General features: G+C 41.0%; 1 protein-coding gene across 3 annotated transcripts in view; it reads right to left on the bottom strand.

Moving 5' to 3' along the window:
* Positions 1-10,599: 10,599 nt before the first annotated feature.
* Positions 10,600-25,234, bottom strand: part of LOC125246034 (stonustoxin subunit alpha-like) — a 33,534-nt gene continuing 18,899 nt past the window's right edge. For all 3 annotated transcript variants that reach the window (XM_048156884.1, XM_048156885.1, XM_048156883.1), the window contains 2 exons: positions 12,602-12,637; positions 10,600-12,393 (listed from right to left, as the gene is read on the bottom strand). In XM_048156884.1, the coding sequence (XP_048012841.1) occupies positions 11,837-12,393; positions 12,602-12,637 (593 nt within the window). In that variant the 3' untranslated portion in view covers positions 10,600-11,836. The remainder of the gene's footprint in view (positions 12,394-12,601; positions 12,638-25,234) is intronic.

The raw sequence follows: 25,234 nt of genomic DNA, 5'->3' as shown, positions 1-25,234 counted from the left end.
AGCATACTTGGCAATAAAGCTTATTCTGATTCTGTTAAAATCAAAATGCGATATGGACTAGTGTCTGAATATTAAGCTGCAAAAATACCATGTTGTATTGGACAGAACTGTCTAGGAAGAAACCACTAAAATAAATTTTTTTTGTCCATTTTGGAACTGCCATGCTTCTGTAACAAAGCTCCATCAATACAGATCACTGAAAAATACACACTTTCTATATGGTCATGTCAAACTTCTCCAAATTTCACCTCCACATGAAAATCAAGGGAATTCTGTTATCATCAAAATGGTTTTTTTTTGTGCAGATTCCTATTGAAATGACGGAACTTTCACAGAAAAATGGAAAGTGTGACCTATTTCACAAGACACTGAAAAACAGCTTACTCTTTGTTTTGTGTGGTTCCTCCAAGTCCTTGTCATTCAGCTGCAGTTTTTTATCATTCTTGTCTGTTATAAACAAATGAGCACAACTGAGAAGACTTTCAATATATGCCATATTCAGTAAAAGCATAGAATACTGACTAAATGATTACCAGTAATTGTGTCACATGTATTTAACAAAGATTAACAGGTGAAACAACAACAAAAGAGATCTTTTCACTTCCTTTTCTTCTCAGGATATAAAAATATAATATAACATGTATAGGATATAAAAATAATAAAAAGCATGCAAATCATAAAAGCACTGCATGGAATGCACTCTCTTTACAAGTACAACAATATCAGAAGTTTTCTTAATCCTTTTTCATTTAAATCGTATTACCTTTTGGAGGTTGTTGATTTTTGTGTTGTCCAACTCCAGCAGTGGACTTCTTTGATTTGTCTGGACACATAAATGATTATTCAATAACAACTCCTAAATATCAGCAAGCACACTCATTTTTTTTCTTCCAGTAATATTTAGCCTTTTCTAGCTTTCCCATCGTTCCCTTTCAGACTGTTGTGAATTAAATTATATTAATAATAGTCAGAGTGTTCTCCAATAATGTCAGCAGTAACAGTTTAAACAATCTTTATTGTCCTGTACACTTTCAGAATATGTTGCCCATAATGCTTTGCAAGACTGAGAGCATGCTGGAAGGAGGAGAATAGTGAACGACGCACACATGTGCACTTCACAAGTGAATTCCTTCTTGTATAACACTGCACAAAACTACAATAAACAGCTCTTTTGTTTTTAATTCAAGTGGTCACTGGTCATTATTGCCTGCTAAGCAAAGAAGACAGACTACATACCTGCTGAATTTGAAGGTGAATCTGAAGCATCATTTTCAGTCATTTCTTTCTCGTTCTCAGAGTCTGATCCATCACTGTCCATCAGTACTGTCTCTAGAAAACACAGACACCACACAAACTAAATAATTAGGAAGCAAACTAAATATTTTTTAAACAGCTACATTCAATAAATGTCTATGACCAACAGTGGTGTTCCTGCTGATTGTAACATGGTATTTGAGATTTTTCAATCAGCTTTATTTTTTCATTGGCATCTGCCAAATAAATAAATAATAATAAAAAAAATATGGAAGAAAATGTGTAAATGAGTTTACTTGGTTATTTACTCAGGCTTGTTTTACCTTGTGGATCAATCTGGATCTCATCGAGATTCCTTCCTTTGAATTCAGATAGCTGTCCTCGTTCCATGGCCATAAGAACTTTACTTATCTTGGCCAGCTGTAATGTACCTTCAGGTAGCCGATAGTACTGTCGATGGACCCTGATGTCGTGCCCTAGGAAGTCAGCAAGATCATCCATTTCATTGTCCTTTAAGTTAAGGACCTTGGACATGGTGGCCATGTGCTTCCTCAGTCTTGTGGAGGATAATGCCGCTGGGTGTTCTGCTCCACAGCTTTGAGCGATCTGACGAATAACATCTGATCCTCTGAAGTGACTGAGTGCTTGTGGTCTTCCAAACATGAACATGTTCTCATCGAGCACATCACAGTTATGGCGAGTCCATCGATGTCACCATATCTGGTGTGAGAAGAATGGGGACCTTTCGTCCACGTTTGCCTCTTATTTCAATCCTCTGGAAATACTTGCAAAGTGACTTCTCAAGGTCTGATAAAGCAAGCTCTACATCTGGATGAGTCGAGGAGGTGTCCCTCAATATAAAAGAATTAAGGGACATCTTGGATACCTCTCCTTCCCTTCTACGATTAAAAAGTATCACCTGACAGAGTGTCACCTTCGCAAGTTCTGCCCAGTGCTTGATACTTGGTTCTTCTTCAAGTTTTGTCTGATACTCCTTACTCTGGCTGTCAAGATACTGGTGCATTTTCTTCACATCTTCAGCAAAGGGAAGAAGTTGTGGAGAGTTTCATTTTGCTTCACTCAAATTTTGGAGGGCCTGGGACGACACGCACTCACTCCATTTAGTGTCGCAGATTTGTTTAAAGGCCTGCACATTGCTAAGTGTATTCTTATCACCGGACATCATTGCCTCACATTCAATAACGTTAGCCATCTTTTTGAGGTTATGCCCTAACTTCAGGGCTAAAGATGGAGCTTTGTACGTGCTTGTTTCCTCATTCAAGCCAGCCACACTGTGAACCGCTTCGATGACACGAGGAAAATTAGCCGATGAATTAGAGGCGTTTAAACCCCCTGCACCAAGAACTACAGAAGTAGAACTAGAGGAATATTGGCTTTAATCACTCAAGTTTACCTTTTATAATTAAGTGTTTTATATAAAATGGATGTTCTTATGAAATATTAATAACATTAAAACATCCTAAAGACTTACTTTTACATTTTTAAATGACCGTTCCAGTAAAGATGTTGTGGTGAGGTGTAAGTAAATCAGAGGACACTTAATGTGGGAACTAGAAACTTTTATTTTCAAGTTTCAATTGATGACCTTGCTATTTATGAGTTACTTTAAAATGTCACGCCATCTTAACCATACTTACATATTATTGTAATATCTACTCAAAATACAACAAGTGGATCAATCCACAGCCCACAACAAACTTCAGTGTCCATTTAATTATTCAGTGGTGACCATAACAAGCTGTGTTATTTACAGGAATAACCATTTCTTTACTGTTGGGGATTCAGAGACGTCAAAAACGACAAAACACTTTGAAGGACATCCACTCCAGCTGTCCTCCTGAACCAGCGAGTGTATTAATGTGTGCATCCAGTCGCTCTAAGGCAACACTGTCCAATGAGAAGCGACTTTGAGGAACATCTACTTCCTCTGGCCACTCAAACACTGGTGCCTCCTGCGAGCTTGATTCTGCTGCTGGTGTCTGAAGAACAGTTTCATTTGCTGGTCCAGCTGTTCTGCCAAACATCTCTTCCATTGCAGTGGATTGCTGTCCTTGTTGTTCCAGACAGCCTCGAACAAAAATCTGCATGGGTGTCTGGTGTTGTTCAGTTCTCAGCCCATGGTTGTTCCACTGTCGAGTAAATGCTGATAAATGCCTGTTGATCCTTGGCACATACACAAAGTGAAGAGCCCCTATGTGCATTTCATTGTCTATGTCCAAGATACCTTCAGTCCTCCAGGAAGTGGAATAGATTGTAATATACACTGGTCAGCCCCCGCCACGTCACCCCAGAGCCTCTCAATTCTTTGGTTGTGAACACTCCTGCCTCTTATTGCGCTGCCTCTCCCTGAGCCCCTGAAAATGTTCTTCATCACACAGACATCATGGTTTTCTCCTCCATGATCTGTTCTGACCCTAGAAGGCACTCCATACCTGGCCACAGCATTCAAAAAGGAAGTGATTACAGTGCTGCTGCAGGTTGATTGTTTGAGGCATGGAGAAAGACTATGGAGACGACTTTAGCCATCTAAACCACCATGAATGACAATTCTCCATCTAAAACATAAAATAGAAAAAGAGAAAAAAAATAATTTAATTAAAAAAAAAAACAAGTTACTGAAAAGCCTCACAAAAAGTTTATAGTATTTTTGTTTTTATACTATGGAAGTCAATGACTACCAGCATTCTTTTAAGTGTATTCTTGTGTGTTCAAAGAAAGGAACTCATTCAGGTGTTGAACAAGTTAAGGGTAAGTAAATGTGATGAATTTCATGAGTGAACTATCCCTTTAACATTTCATCGTCTTTTGCTGTAAAACCAGCCAAATCTTCAGTTTTTTTCCCAGAAACTCTTTAGTTTACACAGTACTTACAAATCCCTGTCATTGCCACTTATAATCATTTTCCTTAAGAAAGGGCAGAATCATGAGGTTGACGTTTCCTTTTGCCAGTGACAAACTATGACAGGTTCATCACACACAATCTTGTTTAGTTCATTTTTGAATGGATAAAAACTAGGGCGTGTAATATTGAAAAATTACATAAATATTTTCTGGAGTTTTATTGTTATTTAGATGACATGTTGCTGTGTTATTGTAGTGTGTTATTGTGCTGGTACCTTGACAAATAATCTAGACACAATAGGGTTGTTATCCAGCAAATTAAACCAAGTAAAAAAAAAGTTAGCAATACAGGGGAAACCGATATCTACCTTATCAATTTGTGGTTGCCATCTAGGTGCCACAGGGAGTTTGGACCAGCAACACTGTACAACCTTCTGTGTGGGCTTTGTGACATGACCCGTAGTGCTGCTGCCCTTGGGTTGATTCGAACCAAGCTCCTGCGTACTGTGCATTTGTACACGAATTCCAGCTGCCCGCAACTGTGCCCTGACACCCTTGATCCCAGATGGTCTTCTCCAGCAACAATGTCTGTGATCAATGCATCGAGGTCAACATCGGTTACTTCAGAATATGCCAGAGAGCGATTCAAACTGAACCTCCTGAAACAAATATGTAAACATAAGTGTTATTGCTTATCAAAGTAATGTTGAACAATTCACTCTAAATGCTCTTTTCATGCATGAAAATAAAAACATAAAACCGAACTTACTTCATGCAGTGTTTGACTGTAGTCAGAGAAACCTGCAGAATCTCTGCTATTGAAGGAAGACTAAAACCACATGACTTCAGGAAATGAAGTTGCTCTCGAGTGATGCTGTAATGGGTGAAGCTCGATCACCACCACAGGTAAGTGGAAGCCTGATAACTGGAACTGGCTGCATGCAACAATGACACTATTGTATCCCTATCCTTTGTTTTAGGACACTAGAGGTTATACAATATTAGGCCAAAAGAAAGAAAAGGATTTTAAATGTACCAAGATGTTTAAAGGGTTAGTTCATCCAAAAATTAAAATTCTGTCATTTATTACTCTCCCTCATGTCGTTTCACACCCGTAAGACCTTCGTTAATCTTCAGAACACAAATTAAGATATTTTTGATGAAATCCGATGGCTCAGTGAGGCCTCCATAGGGAGCAATGACATTTCCTCTCTCAAGATCCATTAATGTACTAAAAACATATTTAAATCAGTTCATGTGAGTACAGTTGGTTCAATATTAATATTATAAAGCGACGAGAATATTTTTGGAGCGCCAAAAAAACAAAATAACGACTTATTTAGTGATGGCCAATTTCAAAACACTGCTTCAGGAAGCTTCGGATCATAAATGAATCAGCGTGTCGAATCAGCTGTTCGGAGCGCCAAAGTCACATGATTTCAGCAGTTTGACACGCGATCCGAACCGCTGATTCAAAACAAAAGATTCAAAACGCTCCGAAGCTTCATGAAGCAGTGTTTTAAAATCACCCATCACTAGATATTGTTTTTTTGAAGCACAAAAATTATTCTTGTCTCTTTATAATATTAAGATAGATCCACTGAACTCACATGAACTGATTCAAATATGTTTTTAGCAGCTTTATCCCTCTATGGTATGCATTATGTTCTAACCATGAAGTATTTTTTCAAATAAGTTTTTATTGCATGAAATAGCTTCAGTTATGAAATCCAAAAAGGATTTTTGAGGGGGAACTTAGGGAAACGTTGTCATATGGCAACTCTGTACCACAATGGAAAACGGTCAAAAAAGTAGTTTTTCTATAAAATTATGATTTTCTTTTGTATTTAAATGCACATTTCTTTTAGAAACTGATAGTTATTTATACATAAATACAACTATACTACAAAAAACACTTTAAAATAAATAAATAAGTGCAATCATATTGTTGATGCAGTTATCTATAAAAAATCCCAATGGGGAAAAGCTGCAGTTCCACTGTGGTACAGAGCTGCCATAAGAAACCTTGATATTTTCTCAATTTACAGTAAAACTCTGTTGGACAAAGTTGATTTGTGATTAAAACTTTATAATCTACTTATCAAAGATGCTGAAAAAAATCCCCTCTGAGAAGAGATGTGTAGAAATTAGTTAAATAGAGCAATTTCTGGAGCACTTCTACAGCGTCTTCAGTGGGAAAGAGAGTGTTTAAGGGACATACAAATGTCATGGGAATTAACAACAGCACATCATTCGCAACTTTAAGGCCTTTTAATTCCCATAGTACAATATATTGTGTTTGTTCTGAATAACAAGGACATGAGTAGAAATGAATTGTGGCCATATGGCAGCTCTGTACCATAGAGGGTTCTGGATCTTGAGAGTTTCAATGGCTTTGCTCTCAATGCAGGCCTCACTGAGCCATCAGATTTCATCAAAAATATTTTAATTTGTGTTCTGAAGATGATCGAAGGTCTTACGGGTGTGGAACAACATGAGGGTGAGTAATTAATGACATTATTTTCATTTTGGGTTCATTTTAACCCTTTAATCTCCTCTAAGTTACACAAATGTGCCAACAGGTGGCAGTATAGCACCAAATATAACTGATGGGGTGCAGCATATATCCACCTTACTGTGTTAGTTCATATTGGGACAGAGAGAGTGAAGATCTCACTTCTTCATGATCTCTTTCATTTGTGTGTGTAAGTAATGAACTTAACTAATGTTAAATGTTTGAATATGATTATTTTGGGTCAAAGTATGTCTGTTATCGTTACGTTCTGCTGGATTCATGATCACAGTTTCACGACTGCAATAGTGTTCGGTGTGATTCTGGACTTATTGTGTATTAAAACTGATATTGATGTCACTGTATAGTGTTCTGTGTGACCTTATTGTGAATCTTTAAGATGCCATTTTAATCATCACAGTTTCAGTGTTCGTTTACTTCACTGTGTCACTCAATGTATATTGATAAGAAATATGAGCTGTGTAAAGATGTGTAGATCATTTAATTCAGTGATAGTGTGTAACCTATTGTGTTTTCTACATTTCTTTGTAGGAAACCACACACACACAACACACACACACACACACACACACACACACACACACACACACTACAAAGATTTCACTATTAAAACCAAGTGATACATTTTCCTCTTTTATTTAAAGAAAAATGTGTGCAATTTTGAGGCTTGATTTGAGGAACAAAATATGGAAAGAAGGCTAGCCTTTTATTTTAAGAGAATTATTTCAGTTATACAGCTTTATTTATTGACACCATTTGAAAGTGAACCTATGCTGGTCCAGGACCAGTTTATGAGCAGCACTTGACCAGCTCAAACCAGTTTCAAATCCTCCCTTAACCAGCAGATGCTGTTTGTTTAAACAGTGTCTGTCACATGATCACTTCAAAACAAACTCATGACTGAGATTGAGAGACAAAGCATTATGATCAAGTTCTGGTGTGAAACTGCACTGATTAAAGCAGAACTAAGCAGGATTTGCGAAGCTCCCCCTGCAGGTTCCTTCAGTGAATCACACTGTCGTAAATGCTCCAAGCGCAGCTCTGGACTACAACGCTCACCAGTGCAGTACACTGTCAATAGTATGTAAATCTTTCAAAAGGAAATGAATACTCAACTTGGACAACAGTCAGGAGCAACACATGCCTTGGCATTAGCTTTGAAATCTTGTATTGGTCTAAAGTGAAGCCAGTCGCTGACGCAATGTAAACAATATTCTGGGAATTTACTATACTATTGAAACTACCGGTTGAACTGCAGTTGTCTCACATAAAGCCCGTACATGACAAATAGAGAAACACTCATCAATCCCACCACTTAGTAACATAGCAGGTGAATTAGCATGCTTGCATCTCTGCGAGCCGATAAGCTAAGTACATGACATAACAGTGGTTATATCTCGAAGAACATGAAATAACAATAGATCTAATGGAAATAGTAAGAAAATAAAGTTGTTTGGCAAAGTTACTTACAAGTTCAACAACATAAAAGCCACGTCAGAATCGGTTTAAAGTCCTTCGCTCTGTTTCAGTTGACGCCATTCCGTTAAAGCTGGTCCAAGGTTGACTCGAGAATGAGCTCTCTCTTGGTCTAGTTCACGTTTTCTCTTCCGAGTATCTTCGGACAATGGTTTCCTCTGTTTTTTAGTGGCTCCGCTATGACTGATGATGAAATACATGTCGTTTTGGTATGATCGAAGTGAGATCATACTGTGTGGGGTCGCTATGTGTACACTCACCTAAAGGATTATTAGGAACACCTGTTCAATTTCTCATTAATACAATTATCTAATCAACCAATCACATGGCAGTTGCTTCAATGCATTTAGGGCATGTATTTATAATGCATTTATTCTCCTGAACTCCAAACTGAATGTCAGAATGGGAAAGAAAGTTGATTTAAGCAATTTTGAGCGTGGCATGGTTGTTGGTGCCAGACGGGCCGGTCTGAGTATTTCACAATCTGCTCAGTTACTGGGATTTTCACGCACAACCATTTCTAGGGTTTACAAAGAATGGTGTGAAAAGGGAAAAACATCCAGTATGCGGCAGTCCTGTGGGCGAAAATGCCTTGTTGATGCTAGAGGTCAGAGGAGAATGGGCCGACTGATTCAAGCTGATAGAAGAGCAACTTTGACTGAAATAACCACTCATTACAACCGAGGTATGCAGCAAAGCATTTGTGAAGCCACAACACGCACAACCTTGAGGCGGATGGGCTACAACAGCAGAAGACCCCACCGGGTACCACTCATCTCCACTACAAATAGGAAAAAGAGGCTACAATTTGCACAAGCTCACCAAAATTGGACAGTTGAAGACTGGAAAAATGTTGCCTGGTCTGATGAGTCTTGATTTCTGTTGAGACATTCAGATGGTAGAGTCAGAATTTGGCGTAAACAGAATGAGAACATGGATCCATCATGCCTTGTTACCACTGTGCAGGCTGGTGGTGGTGGTGTAATGGTGTGGGGGATGTTTTCTTGGCACACTTTAGGCCCCTTAGTGCCAATTGGGCATCGTTTAAATGTCACGGCCTACCTGAGCATTGTTTCTGACCATGCCCATCCCTTTATGACCACCATGTACCCATCCTCTGATGGCTACTTCCAGCAGGATAATGCACCATGTCACAAAGCTCGAATCATTTCAAATTAGGTTTCTTGAACATGACAATGAGTTCACTGTACTACAAATGGCCCCCACAGTCACCAGATCTCAACCCAATAGAGCATCTTTGGGATGTGGTGGAACGGGAGCTTCGTGCCCTGGATGTGCATCCCACAAATCTCCATCAACTGCAAGATACTATCCTATCAATATGGGCCAACATTTCTAAAGAATCAATGCCACGTAGAATTAAGGCAGTTCTGAAGGCGAAAGGGGGTCAAACACAGTATTAGTATGGTGTTCCTTTAGGTGAGTGTATATTGAATTGCCGTAAAGCATTTTGTCACTCTCGTGTGAACGTGAACATGAGGCGAGATTGTATCGGTTCGCCGCAGCTCAACTTGCAAGTGCTGTATTCTGGTGTAGACGTGCCAGAGGGGGTTAGTGGATGCCTCAAACACACCACTACAAGTCAATTAACCATCGTAAGGACTTTGAAAACTATTTATGAAGGTAAAAAAAGTTACTTAGTTCTGCTTTAATGAGCGTTTGAGATCGTTCCTCATTACTGTTCGACACACACAAGCTTTTAGCAAGTATGACTGCTTTTATATGTCAGATATTAGGATCTTTCTCACAGAAACTTATTCATGAACATGTTTTTATGTGATAAAATGATCTTTCTCAATGACACAGAAAATTTAAGCAGTTTTTTATATCTTGCATTTTATATTTAGTTTGTGTTTTATTTATGGTTACAGTATAAACAAGACAGAATAAAAGCATGTTTGACAACAAAAAATGCTTTATTCATTATGATCTTAACCTGAAAAAGGCAGTACATGTTGTGATTAAGTCATTTTCATTAATAGAAATAAGTGAATTTATTTGTGAGACAAAAAATTAAAAAAGCACATAAGTGTAGAGTTTATGATGTAATTTACAGATGTACAATTTAAGATGGAAATTATTCATGTGACCCTTTAAAAACAAATATTAAATATGAGTAATCTTATTATATTTTTGCTGTTACAACAGTGAACGTTTTCCTACACACTGATATGAATAAAATACTTCAAATGATAATTGAAAGTCAGTCTCGGGTAAACCATCATCCTTAAAACCATCGCCGGCTGAGAAAAGTTAGTTTTTTAAATAAAAATAAAGAAATAAAGCAGAAAGAAGTCGCACTGCAACAATCAAGACACAAGCCATAATCACATCAACTGCAGACACTGTTGAGCAATTTACAGTCAAGAAATGAATTAATACAATTATTATATTTGATTTACTGACAATAGGAATAAAAGTAACATCACAATAAATAAATACACACACACAAGTCAACAACACATGAAACAACGCTTTATTCAAACTTATTGATCTAACAATCACGTGTTTACAGTCCTGCTGCATCTCGACACGTCAGAATCTCACGAGAATCGGTACGTCACCCGGGTAATTCTCGCTACTCTTTTATGATCACTGAGGTTTCTGACACACTTATTCTCTTGCCTACTGCTTTTCTCCTACTATATAGTAGAGAAGTAGATGGTTTCAGACTCTTTCAGTCAGAGTGTCTCAACTCTCATATTTAATGGCTCTGACGAATAGTTGTTCTCACTGTCCAATGACACCGCGTGTTACATTTACAGTGACAGAGGATTGGCTCTTCAGACTGAGGTGAAAGTTGATTGGTTGCTCCACGTGTGTCCTGACCAATGGCGTTTTAAACTCAATTGACAAATGGATAAAGAAAAGCAATTGACCAATGCTTTTTAAAAAGAGATTTAAAATTATTTATTAATGTACTTTTTATTGTTCTATTAATCTATGTTTTAAAACATGAATCAAATAAACAGTTTTAAGTTTGTGTATTTATTCAAACATGTAAAAACGTCCATTAATGTTTGAATGATTAAATTGATGAATTGATTGTTGATGTTATTTTTCAGTGGGTTAGTGGATCTAAATCTGTAAGTGTCACTCCTGCTCCTCATAACGACACCACATGACACAATATACATGAACACTGAGTTCAACATTTATTACAATATTTCAACATTTATTTCATCATGTGATTTTGAGTCATTTGGTCCTCCATACAGTATTGACACAAATACTTCAGCTACAGTCATATTTGCATTATATCTCAGTTAATATCTGTTCAGATCACTTCAGCAAACTGCACATTTTCACGTTTTAGTGAATAAAATAACTGAATTATGATCCATAATAATTCAACAGTAGTTAAAGTAAATATATTTAATGAAGTGAGATGATGAATGTCATATTTGATGATGTCAGAATGATCATATTTCACACGATGATTCATATTCATCATCAATTCATATCTGATTCATGATTGGAGCACAAACACTAGAGGAACATCACATGACTGATGACAGTCACATGTTCTTCATCAATTTATTGTGTCGTGATATTTAAGTATTAATGTAATGAACAGACTCTATAACATCTGATTCATCATCAGCTCAAAGCATTATGGGTAGAGTCTCACTGTCATTGATTCATTATCAGCTCATAGCATTAAGGGTAGAGTCTCTCTGTTCTGATTCATCAAATCAGTTTCACTGATGATCCATAATAAACTCTAAACCCAGGATAGAGCGGTTGACTGAATGTGGTCTGGACTGTGTGGATGAGGCTCATTGTGTCTCCAGAGACGCTGTAGAAGGACAGAGTTCCTGCACTGTGATCCACATACACTCCTGTTCTATAGTAATTCTTCCCATAGTCTCCTGTTCTACTGATGATGGGCTTTACAGGGAGTTTAGTGTCTATCTTATTGTGTCTGAATGAGTAACTGGAGGAATAGCACATCAAAATCCAGGACTGATCATTAGTTCCAAACGAACACTCATTACCCCATCCCTTCCTGCTGATGCTCTTATATGACACTGATATCTCCACATTATCTCCTCTCCACTCAATCTCCCAGTAAGAGCGTTGATCGCTCACACTCTCACTACACAACACCTGAGGAAGATCAAATCTGTCTGGATGATGGGGATACGACTGAAGCTCTGGGTAAGTGCCAGTAATCACTGTGTTGCTCTCAGACAGACGGATGTATTTACTCACTGTGTTCAGATCTAGAGTGATCCGACGGGAATCTGATGGAGATAAAACACATCACAATCAGGAATGATCAATCTGATCTTTTAATGTATCTGAACTCTTCATGTTCAGTATTTCAGCAGTGTCTCAGTACAGTTGAGCAGATATCCTGTGAAAATCATCATTATCATGATCAACTCTAAATCTCTTCTGTCGTGTTTTCTCACTCAGTGAGTTTCTCTGCTTGATTTCTCAGTGACTTACATTGTAGGAAGTCGTTCCTGGTCCAGGAAACAATGTCTGTGGAAATCAAGAGACATGAAGAGTGTGATTATCATGTCAGGAGAAAATGATCCCTGCATCCATCGCTCACACATGCAGAAATCCTCCAACACAGAAGATATTTATAGAAATGCCTCTGCTGTTTCCTGACACAGACACTACTGAGGGTTTGATATTATTGACAATATTATTGATAATATTATTGATATTATTTGATTTGTCTTCTGTAGACATGAACTGATCAGAGGGAACAGGATCAAATTTCACTTTGCTCCCCATACAGAGAAATCATATCGCTTCATAAGACTTGGATTAAACTTCAATCTCCTTAGTAATGTTCTTCAAAGAGACTCTGATCAATCAATAAATGTCTCCTGCTCAATCATTTGATTAGCCGACAGTATATTATAATTCTACTGTTTATTATGAAAATTACTGAATACATGGAAGACACATTTCAGCTTCAGTTATTAAAATCATAAAACTTGTGTCTTGGTTTAAATTCTTCTAATAACATATTTGGTATCATCAGTATTTGAATTTGTGATTTTAACAGTAAATCCGGGCTACAGTAGAGTCATGTTAGTGCTGTTAGAAGTGACCCAGTGTTTGACGAGTCGATCTCTCCTTCAGTTCACCAGACTGAACCAATTTCTGTGTCTGTTCCCTCCTTACATTAGCAACATTATGATTACAATGGTACACATTATTTCACACTGGTTATGCCTCTCAGATAATCTAGCAGCAATAAACAAAGCTTGATATTAATTGTTATTATTATATGATCTACAGTTCCATAGATGTTTAATGTAGAATATAAACTAAATTGTTTAGAGTTGTAAATTATGTAAAATAACGTCTAGGTTACTATTGTAACCCCCGTTCCCAGAAGGAGGGAACGGAGACGTTACATCGATACTGACGTAATGGGGTCTCGCCTGGGAGCCCAATCACCTCCAAGGGTACAAAACAAGCCAATGGGAATTGGCATACTCACCTTCATTCATATTTTTGCTGAGGAGCACGGCTCGCCTTGCGACTGGTAAGTCAAGGTGATGGCATCCATTATCCAGTGGGCCAACCTCTGTTTGGAGACAGCCTTCCCCTTCTGCTGACCTCCAAAACAGATAAAGAGCTGCTCAGAGCTTCTAAAGCTCTGTGTGCAGTCCACGTAAACGCGCAGGGCACAAACAGGACACAGCAACGCAAAGGCTGGGTCTGCCTCCTCTGGGGGCAGTGCTTGCAAGTTCACCACCTGGTCCCTGAAGGGAGTGGTGGGAACTTTGGGCACATATCCAGGCCGGGGTCTCAGGATAACGTGAGAGTAGTCCGGCCTGAATTCCAGGCACGAATCGCTGACCGAAAATGCCTGCAGGTCCCCAACCCTCTTGAAGGAGGTCAGGAGCACTGTCTTGAGAGACAGATGTTTCAGCTCAGCTGACTCAAGGGGCTCGAAGGGAGCTCTCCGTAGGCCCGAGAGGGCAACAGAGAGGTCCCAGGAGGAAATGAGGTGAGGCCTAGGGGGATTTAACCTCCTGGCATCTCTGAGGAACCTGATGATCAGGTCGAGCTTTCCTAGTGACTTGCCATCGAGCACATCGTGATGCGCTGTGATGGCGGCCACATAGACCTTCAGGGTGGAAGGGGACAGCCTCCGTTCCAAACCCTCTTGAAGGAAGGAAAGCACAACACGACCGGGCATTTCCGGGGGTCTTCCCGGTGGGAAGAACACCACTCAACGAACAGACTCCACTTCATGGCATAAGCGGGCCTCGTAGAGGGGGCTCTGGCCGAAGTGATGGTGTCGACTACCGCGGACGGTAGGCCACTCAAGTCTGCCGCGTCCCGTCCAGGAACCACACGTGGAGGTTCCACAGATCGGGACGCAGGTGCCATATGTTGCCCTGCCCCTGAGAAAGGAGGTCCTTCCTCAGGGGGATGCGCCAGGGATGGGCTGTCGCGAGGAGCATGAGTTCCGGGAACCAGGTCCGGTTGGGCCAGTACGGCGCAACTAGCAAGACCTGCTCCTCGTCCTCCCTGACCTTGCACAGTGTCTGTGCAAGGAGGCTCACTGGGGGAAACTCATATTTGCCTAGGCCCCGGGGCCAGCTGTGTGCCAGTGCATCCGTGCCGAGGGTCCCCTCGGTCAGCGAATAAAACATCTGGCAATAGGCTGACTCCAGAGAGGCGAACAGGTCTACCTGTGCCTCCCCGAATCGGCTCCAGATCAGCTGAACCGCCTGGGGGTGGAGTCTCCATTCCCCCGGGAGCGTGAGCTGTCGTGAGAGCGCGTCGGCCGCACGATTGAGCTCGCCCGGGATGTAGGAGGTGCGCAGCGACCTGAGTTGCCGCTGACTCAACAGGAGGAGATGGCGGGTGAGTTGCGACATGCGACGGGAGCGTAGACCACCCTGGTGGTTGATGTGCGCTACAGTACATGCTTGCCCTGCAGCAGTGGTCGAAACGGGCGCAGAGCAAGGAGTACTGCTAGCAACTCTAGGCAGTTGATGTGCCAGTGGCGATGGGGTCCTGTCCAGGAGCCCGACGCCGACTGACCACTGCATATGGCACCCCAGCCGGTGGTGGAGGCATCTGTTGTAACCACAACATGCCTGGACACTTGTACTAGGGGCACACCGGCCCGTAGAAAAGCAAGGTCCGACCACGGGCTGAATGTGCGGCGACAACTCGGTGTGATGATCACACGGAGTGAGCCACGGTGCCATGCCCACCTCAGGACTCAGTCATGAAGCCAGTGCTGAAGCGGTCTCATATGAAGCAATCCGAGCGGCATGACCGCGGCTGCGGATGCCATATGCCCCAGGAGCCTCTGAAATTGTTTCAGTGGGACCGCTGTTTTCCGCGAGAACGAATTCAGGCAGTTTAGCACCAACTGTGCACGCTCGTTGGTGAGACGTGCTGTCATGTTGACCGAGTCCAGCTCCACACCGAGAAAAGAGATGCTCTGCACGGGGCAGAGCTTGCTCTTTTCCCAGTTGACCTGAAGCCCCAACTGGCTGAGGTGACTGAGCACCAGGTCCCTGTGTCCGCATAACTGCTCTCGGGACTGGGCCAGAATGAGCCAGTCATCGATTGAGGAAGCGAACGCCCACTTCCCTGAGCGGGGCAAGGGCCCCCTCTGCGACTTTGGTAAAGACGCAAGGAGACAGGGACAGCCCGAAGGGTAGGACCCTGTACTGATATGCCCGCCCCTCGAACGCAAACCGCAGAAACAGTCTGTGTCGAGGAAGGATCGAGACATGAAAGTACGCATCCTTCAGGTCAATGGCTGCAAACCAATCCTGGGCGCGAACGCACGTGAGAATGCGTGAGCATCTTGAACGGGAGCTTGTGAAGGGCCCGATTCAAGACACGCAGATCCAGGATTGGTCGTGACCCCCCGCCTTTCTTGGGTATTATGAAGTAAGGGCTGTAAAACCCAGACTTCATCTCGGCTGGAGGGACAGGCTCTATTGCGTCCTTCGCCAAAAGAACCGCAATCTCCGCCCGCAGGACAGAGGCGTTGGGACCTGTCACCGAGGTGAACAGAATGCTGCTGAACCTGGGGGGACACCTGGAGAACTGAATCGCGTAGCCGAGTCTGATTGTCCGAATGAGCCAACGGGACGGGTTGGGAAGGCGTAGCCACGCCCCCAAGCACCGTACGAGTGGAACCATCCGGACAACAGAAGTACCCACGGGGGGGCAGCATGGAGCACTGTGGCCCAACCCGGGAGGCAGTGCGTCCCGAAGTTGAGGCTGTGAGTGGAGTCCACTCACATGGCTCCAAGTGGGCAGGGTGACGTGGGGAGGCTCTGCGTCCCCGGGGCGCCAAGACCCTGCCCGTGGCGAAGGAAGGAATTGCTGAGAGAGAGGGAGCGGACGCTCAGCACAGACCTTCTTATATGACCCAGGAGTTTTGGAAATTGCTCTTTCTTTGACAACGTGGGTACCGCTGACCCTTGGGCCAACGGCGGAACAAAAAGAAAAGGGAACACAGGATTTATCCCCGGGCCCTCTCCCGGGGGAAGGAGCAGTGCGGTCACCGTCTCCTGCCGAGCAACCTCCTCTACCACTGAGTCTCCTGTCTCAGGGCCGCTTCTTAGTCTTCTTCTTCCTGGGCAGGGGGCGTCGCTTTTTCTGCAGGAGGCTCGTGGAGGATGGGAAGGATCCGACCCACCAGAAGCCTGAGCTGCAGCAGGACGCCCTTGGCGAGGAGCAGATGGAGCCACGGCCCGCGGCGGATTGGTGGCAACATCACGCCGGGGCAGGATGTGCTTAATGGCCTCCATCTGCTTTTGCACTGCCGAGAACTGCTGAGCAAAATCCTCGATAGTGTCGCCGAAGAGGCCGGCCTGGGAGATGGGGGCGTCGAGAAAGCAAACTTTGTCGGCGTCCTTCATCTCAGCCAGGTCCAACCAAAGATGCCGTTCCTGGACCACCAGGGTGGACATTGTCTGACCCAGGGCGCGCGCCGTGACTTTCGTCGCCCGGAGGGCGAGGTCAGTCGCCGTGCGCAGCTCTTGCAGCAGCCCTGGCTCAGAACTACCCTCGTGCAGCTCCTTAAGAGCTTTCGCCTGATGGACCTGCAAGATTGTCATGGCGTGCAGGGCGGAAGCTGCCTGTCCAGCGGCTGAGTAAGCCTTGGTAGCGAGAGCGGCCGTGGTCTTACTCGCCTTGGACGGGAGACGCGGACGGTTCCGCCAAGTGGCTGCGGACTGCGGGCACAAGTGCACCGCAATCGCACGTTCCACCTGTGGAATCTCCACGTACCCCTTGGCAGCCCCACCATCGAGGGTAGTGAGAGCGGAGGAGGCAGAAGAACGGTTTCTGGCTGTGTGAGGGGCCATCCACGTCTTCTGGAGCTCCTCATGCACCTCCGGGAAGAAAGGCACTGGGGCGGGACGCGGCTGTGAACTGCGCCCCGAACCCAGAAACCAATCATCCAACCGCGAGCACTCGGGACATGGCCGCCAATTCAGAGTCCGCCTCAGACTGAGCGACCACCACTGAGGGCGGAAGTTCGGAATCATCGTCGTCCTCTGAATCAGCAAACCCACTCCCCGATGCAGCGAGCAACATCTGATCCTCCTCCGGAGCACCGAAAGTGACACGGGGCACCCCCGAGGAGGGCCCCGCGGCAGCAGCCGGCAGCTCGATGGAACATGGCATTGCGGAGGAGTGGGAGGTTCGTGGGGGCGGACCCGACAAAGTGGCTCCCACTGTAATCCTCAGATCTCCCAGAGTACTAACCTGGCCAGCAGCCGCTACAGCCGCTGGCGCAGGAGTAGTAGCAGAGGGGACTCTCACTTCCGTGAAGGAGAGTCGCGATCTCAATGCCAACATGAGGGCAATGAGGGCATGTACCATCCACGAGCGCTGCCTCAGCGTGGGGTTTCCCCAGACACGTGAGACAGCGATCGTGGCCGTCAGAGGAAGTCAGGAAATGCCCGCATCCAGAAACACACGGACGAAAAGACATCTTGAAAAAGATGCTGATCACCTGTGCTTGCTCTTTTAGTACACCTCACCAACCGAAGCACTGTCCTGTGGGCAGCGCGCCGTCACACCCACCGCTGAGCGTGCCTTCCCAACCAGCTGGAGAGATACGAGCAGCCACCAGAGAACAGACAGTCGAAGCAATTAAAATTGTTGTTTGCTCTCTCAGTTCAGAAATTCACTCTTTGAGGAGGTGAAAGGATGATCAGCCGATCGGCTCTGAAGCAAAAGTATGAATGAAGGTGAGTATGCCGGCCTTATTTATACTCGGATGCCGAAGGGAGGGGCCTGGCATGTAAATCTCACAGGCCAATTCCCATTCCCAATGATAAATGTCACATAAAGTAAGAAATAATAAAGACAAAGTCACAGTTGTGAGATATAGCCTACACTGTCAGTCACAAGTCAAATCAACAAGACAATATCATGAATATCATTTACTGCAAAGGTTTTTACCCCTAAATGAAGAATGACTTAGATTGAGAGATGCTTTTCTGCAATGAATTACTCACATTTTACCTTTATTTTATTTACTCTGTTAATGTTATGAATTGAAAGACATGAGCACAACAGTGTCAGAACAGCGACTGAATCGTTGAAGGACACTCTTGTGTGCGTCACACAGACGGTGAGAGATGCGCTCAAATTGTAAATATACAGAAGGAATGTTGTCTTTTTTTAAATAAAAACCATTTTCTGTATTTTTGTATTATTAAACTGGAACCTTATATTATAATGTATCATTTCATAATAAATATTTTATATTAAACATTTATAGCCCTATGTAGATCATACAAAATTAAATAATTTTTTTTTTTTTTAAATCTATATCTTTTCAGCCATTGTTGCCTTGAATTCGTTCATTCAAATTCAGGTTAATTTATTCTAACACCCTTTGTATGCGCTGCTTATCTGAGATCCCATCGTCAGAAAAAGACTTATGCATTTAAAATCTTTTTACAAGAAATCCCTCAGGTCATAAAGAATTTTGTTTTTCCACCTTCATGAAGAGACAAGTGCTATTGTTTATGTCTCCTTGTTCACCTAAATGCCTGGTAAGGTGTCATTTTCCTTGCTTTACCCAAAAGTGTTGACAGTGTAACAGAGACTGTATGTGTTTATGGTGAAATTACTAGTTTTTCCGCATCAATATTATTTTAATGCGAACAGTGCACTATCATTTTAATTCAGCGCGGTGCAGTGCAGAAAAAATAGACTGCTTAAATGATCGCTGCACTTTGCGCTTGTGGAAAGTACTGCCGGACTGCATCCGTGTAAGACAGAATGTTTTCCAGCATCGAGCTGAACAATGCATACCTCCAACTGATGCATCACAAGGACAGCCGAGATCGAACGGATTTTAGCACTCATGAAGTGTTGTTTCGCTTTCGTCGGGTACCATATAGCTTGGCCTCTGTGCTGGCAGCTTTTCAAAAAATTATGGTTACAATACTGAAAGGCCTTCATGGGATTCAGAACTACTAGATGATGTAATTGTGTATGGACGCACTGCAGCTGAATATGATCGCAAACTGCAGGCTGTTTTAACAACACTACAGCACGTGGGTCTTAAAATGAATTGAGCAAAATGCAAGTTCAGCTGCAGAAGCCTTCCTCACTTGACACATCATTCCTGCGCAAGGCGTACAACCCAATGACTGGCATATTCAGGCTATATTGTAAGGACCAGCTCCCACTGACGCAGCCAAATTACGCTCATTCTTAGGACTGATGTCCTGGTATTCACACTTTGTGCCAAATTACTTTTCCGAAGTGGAGCCTATAAGACAGTGTTTCTCAATTTTTTTCTGCCATTCCCCACTTTGGAGGTAGGGAAGGGATAGGGAAAAATAAAGTAAACTTTATAGTTACTTATACTATGTGCGTCTGATATGAATAAAACAAGTTGTCAGTTATAATCATCAAAATTAAAAGAAATAAACATTTGAAATATATCAGTCTATGTGTAATGAATGAATATAATATACAAGTTTCACTTTTTGAATGGAATTAGTGAAATAAATCAACTTTTTGATGATATTCTAATTATATGACCAGCACCTGTAGACCCATACGCTAAACCAATGCAGTATGAGCCGGAAAGAGAATTGATTAGTTCATCTTTCGGGTCTTCGGGTTGTTCGTTTTTTTGTCCCGTGACGTGACAACATTGGCTAGAGAAATTAGTTAATTTGCAACCTTCCTTACAAATGGGTGCATGGTAATTATTTTTTATTATAATTATTATTTACTCTTACAGTTACGTGATGCATTTCTGGTCTCAAATTGTTGCTTTTAATTTCTGTTATGATGGTACTTTTCCATAACACTGAATGTGGTAAAAAAGAGTTGGTTATGCTTTAATTCTCTTTCCGGCTCAGACTGCATTGGTTTAGGGTATGGGTCAGAGAATTCAAATGTCACTTAAGTGCTGTTCATTCACCTCTGCATTCAAACACGCGAGCCGTGTGTATGTTTCTCCCAGCACAGCAGCACATGAGTGTCGTTTGTATTTTGCTCGCGATGTGGTCAGAACTGGAGTTTGAATACGAACACATGAAAAATACAATTGTTATGATATAGACGTGGAGGGCGCGTATGATGGTTTCAGCGCGGAGCTCCGTGGTGAGTTTAATAACACTAGCCATGTGGATCATAACTCATATACAGAATAAAGTATCTGTGTTTAAAGTTATTATAGACATCTAACATTCTCCAGCACCAAACATTAACCAGCACTGTGTAGTACACATATCAAGTCTTCTTCCAATGAATTATATGTGCAAACTGGACACTGATACAGTGGTGTAGCCTATCTGAACGCGACGGCACGATTATTCTAATAGACAAAAGACTGATTTTGAGACTGCACTGCTCGTAAATGTAATCAAAGTAGCCTATTATTAGCTCTATTATATATTCTTTCGCATTTCTCCCTTGTGCTTGGGAGTTTGTCGTCATTTTCTCCATGCTCATATGTATTAATATTCATTATTGTGTATAATGAGTGTGTTCTAAGTCTCTGCTCAATTGTATCTGAAATAAAGGAAGATATCATGAAACTAGTGGATGTGTTGCATTCAAAGGTGTTTAGATTATTACATTAATAGTGTTTTTTTTTTCCCAGTGTAAGTTTGATTTGAGTCAGAATTATGTGGTAATTCTTTATTAATTACCAATGGGTTCCTTTAATCTTCACTTTAGAATACAGTTTCAGGTTCTAATAATTCCTGCAGAATTATCTAATACTTCTTTATTAATTACTAATGAGTTCCCTGTATTTTCACTTTCCTTCAGTCATTGCCTTACATACTGGAATTTACTCAATGGTAATGTAATAATGCTGAGGAAAACAGACACACTTACAGTACTGTATATGAAATATAAAACCTAATATGAGGTAAGTTGGCTGTGAAGGCATTTAGAGTGGGGTTTTGGTTCATTTGCGAAAATGATTTCTTACAGAACACATTCACAAAACAGTTATTTACCACACAGGCAAAAACCTCGATAAAGTTTATTTTATTTAATTAATATCTATTTTTCATAATACTACTACTGATAACATTAGTAAATAAGAAAGGGTCACAATTCAATGTAATTGTGTTTGTTCATTAATACATACTTCATAGTTATGTTTCCTAGTAGATTAGTAGATAATTAATAGTTCTTCAGGAGTTATGACAGAATTAATTAGTTATTGATTAGCTAACTGTTACTCAACAAAATCATAAGATTCTATTTCATACTGATTAGTTAACACATCTTCATTAGTAGTTAACAGTAGTGAATTAGGTGTTAATGAAGAATTACCTATTAGTTCTTCAGTAATTCCTTATTAGTGATACAGTAAGTAAGAAACAGTATTCTAAAGTGTTACCGAACTGTGATCGTCTTGTTGTTTTGGCTTGTGACTGACAGTGTAGGCTATATCTCACAACTGTGACTTTGTCTTTATTATTACTTACTTTATGTAACATTTATCATTGTGTCTGTAAAAACACTTGAAAGAAAATTGCTAATAAATTAGTTAAGTTCAAATATTTATTTGCATACCTGTATGAAAATAATTACAAAAATTACAAAAAAAAGTTCTCAAGTAAAATTTTACATATATTTCATATTTGATGTGCAATAACTCTATATGTGAACTGAATCAAATTTTATGGTGATCACATAAAGAAATCAAAAGTTACAGCATTAGGAACCAAGGTAGCTTTTTTGTTTAGCCATTGGCGCCCCCTGATGGTTATATTTAAAATCGTTCTTTTACGTGGAGTAACTCGTGATCGATGCATGCGATCATGTTGATCTTGGACTAATTTCAATCGGGAGCATCCACTGTAAATAATGATGTGCCATTTTCTACAATCTACGCATGTTATGAGCTCAAATGACACATGAAAGCTACATGTTAGTTTTAGTTAGCATCTGTGTGTTTGTGGGGTTTTATGTGTCATAATTGTGTGAGCAATATCTCGTGATTGGCTTCCTGGATTATGCTGACTCATTTCAATCATGAGAATTTGCTGTAAATTATGTAAATATTTCTCCAATCAGAGAATGTTTCACAAGTACACTCCATTTTAGAGTGATGACTTAGTAATTTAATTATGAATATTTTTTTCGGGGATGGTGTTCTTTCTGCGCCCCCCCTCCCCCTCCTGTTTTCCCCTGGTCGTTCACACCTCAAAGCTCTGGAAAAGTGGGAGTGTAGAGGGGGGAAGAGGGAAGAGAACAACCAATAAAGCACAGATATAGAACACACACATTATACAGAATATGGTAGAAATGAATATTAATATATAAGCACAGAGAAAAATGACAAACTCCCTAGCACAAGGGAGAAATGCGAAAGAATATTTAATAGGGCTAATAATACTTTCATTACATTTATGAGTAGTACAGACTCATGATAAACAACACTTAATTTAACACAGAAAGAATAAAGACCTAATTTATTTTTTGTCCATTTTTCTGTGAATTTTCTATCTAAATCAGTCTTTTTTTCTATTAGAATAATCACGTCATCGTGTTCAGATAGGCTACACCACTGTATCAGTGTCCATTTTGCACATAATAATTCATTTGAAGAAGACTTGATGAAATATGTGTGCATACGCTGTGCTGGTTCATGTTTGGTGCAGGAGAATGTGTGAAATATGTCTATAACTTTAAACATGAATACTTTATTCTGTATATGAGCTAGGATCCACGTGGCTGGTGTTGTTAAACACAAAGCGGAGCTCCACGCTGAAACCGATCATATGTGCGCACAACTTATTTAGTGATGGCTGATTTCAAAACACTGCTTCAGGAAGCTTCGGAGCATAATGAATCAGTGTGTCGAATCAGCTGTTCAGAGCGCCAAAGTCACGTGACTTCAGCAGTTTGGCAGTTTGACACGCGATCCGAATCATGATTCGATACGCTGATTCATTAAGCTCTGATGCTTCCTGAAGCAGTGTTTTGAAATCGGCCATCACTATATAAGTTATCTTGTTTTGTTTTTTTGGCACACCAAAAATATTCATATAGTCATATTCAGTAGTCAACATATTTTGTTGATCCTGGAACAACATTCTAGTCTGAAAATTTAGTCTTAACCCTATAAAAGTAAGTAGCTGGTGAACTGGAAGAATAACAGAGTAAACTTTATAGTTACTTAGGCCCATTATGTGTGTCTGATATGATTAAATGTCGGCAAATTATATTTGAATGGATTGTTATTGCTGCTTCCACTCATGTCTGACATCAGTGTTATTTTGCAAACTCTAAATGTGTTGTTTTATTGGTGCTTATGCGTATTTAAATGTCTGAAACCTTAAAAAAACATTACTTGGCTGAAAACACTGCATATGACAAGTGCTGAGCATGTCTGTCTCGCAGTCAAAGCGCAAAAGCACAGTTTGAATCTGGCAGTCATGTGACATCGCCGAACAAACTAAATCCCATATGTGGGACCGTACGGCTCAAAGGGTTCATTAAAGCTGCAGTAAGGAGTTTTTAGAAAACGTTGAGCACGGCCCTTTCATCTGATCAAATCGCGCCGTCTTCAGGACCGCCTTATTTCTGCCAGGTAGAATAAGAGTCAATACGGCATTGTCAAATCGCCCCACTTTATAAGCTTTTGAAGTGAAAAAAAGTTTATATAATATGAATAAAAGTAAAATGTTTATGATGAATGGGCATCAAGAATCCTTTATAAATCCGTAAAAATCAATCATGACCTTGAGAACATGTCCATAACATGTCCACTTTTTTTTTTAAAACTTATCACTCACTTATATGGTGATTTTATAATGTGTTGGCATTGGTGATAATTTATATCTAATTTCTTAATTTTGTTCTTCACTTCTGTGTGTGTTCTGCATTGTAGCTGATTATTTGTTTGACAAAATATGTAACAGAGATCATTTTTATAATCTCCAATTCGAAGCAAGATCAGTTTTGCTTGCATGCATTGTTGTTATGATAAAATAATGTTTTGCTCATTACATTTGACATTGTATTGACCAATTCACAAAGAGCCAGATCAGCCTCAAAAATAATATATTTACAAAATAAAATTCATAAATGCACAGCACAATACTATGGAGGCCCTAAAGTGGTGGAAAGGAAAGCTCAGTGTGTTCGGTCTGTGTATCTTTTGGTCATTTGTTTTTTGATTTAATATTGAAATCGGAAAGTGTAAAAAACGTCTTAGTTACGACTGTAACCTTTGTTCCCTGAAGAGGGAACGAGACATTGCATAGAAAATGACGCTGTGGAAACCCTCTGTGTGATTGTGTCGTGAAGAAACGAAACTGGTGCCGCGTTCGTTCCGTAAGTAGAATAGGAAAGGCGTGGGACATACAGCATAAGCGTTTTGAAGAATGCGGAAACCGGAAGTACGTTCAATGCGATATTTTGTGTGTTTTCATTTAATTTCTTTTCGACTGAAGAAAGAAAAACATGGACATCTTGGATGACATGGGGGTGAGTAAATTATCAGGAAATGTTTATTTAAAAGTGGACTAATCCTTTAAGAATTTAACTTTATAGATAGCATACATATTTAATAAGATTAGGAAATAAATTCTATATAAATGTAAAAGAAAAATACCCCTGAAAATC

This window comes from Megalobrama amblycephala, linkage group LG14, assembly GCF_018812025.1.
Source record: "Megalobrama amblycephala isolate DHTTF-2021 linkage group LG14, ASM1881202v1, whole genome shotgun sequence".
Taxonomy (NCBI): Eukaryota; Metazoa; Chordata; class Actinopteri; order Cypriniformes; family Xenocyprididae; genus Megalobrama; species Megalobrama amblycephala.
The sequence above is the reverse complement of the archived record's forward strand: the minus strand, read 5'-3'. Positions and strand labels throughout refer to the sequence as shown.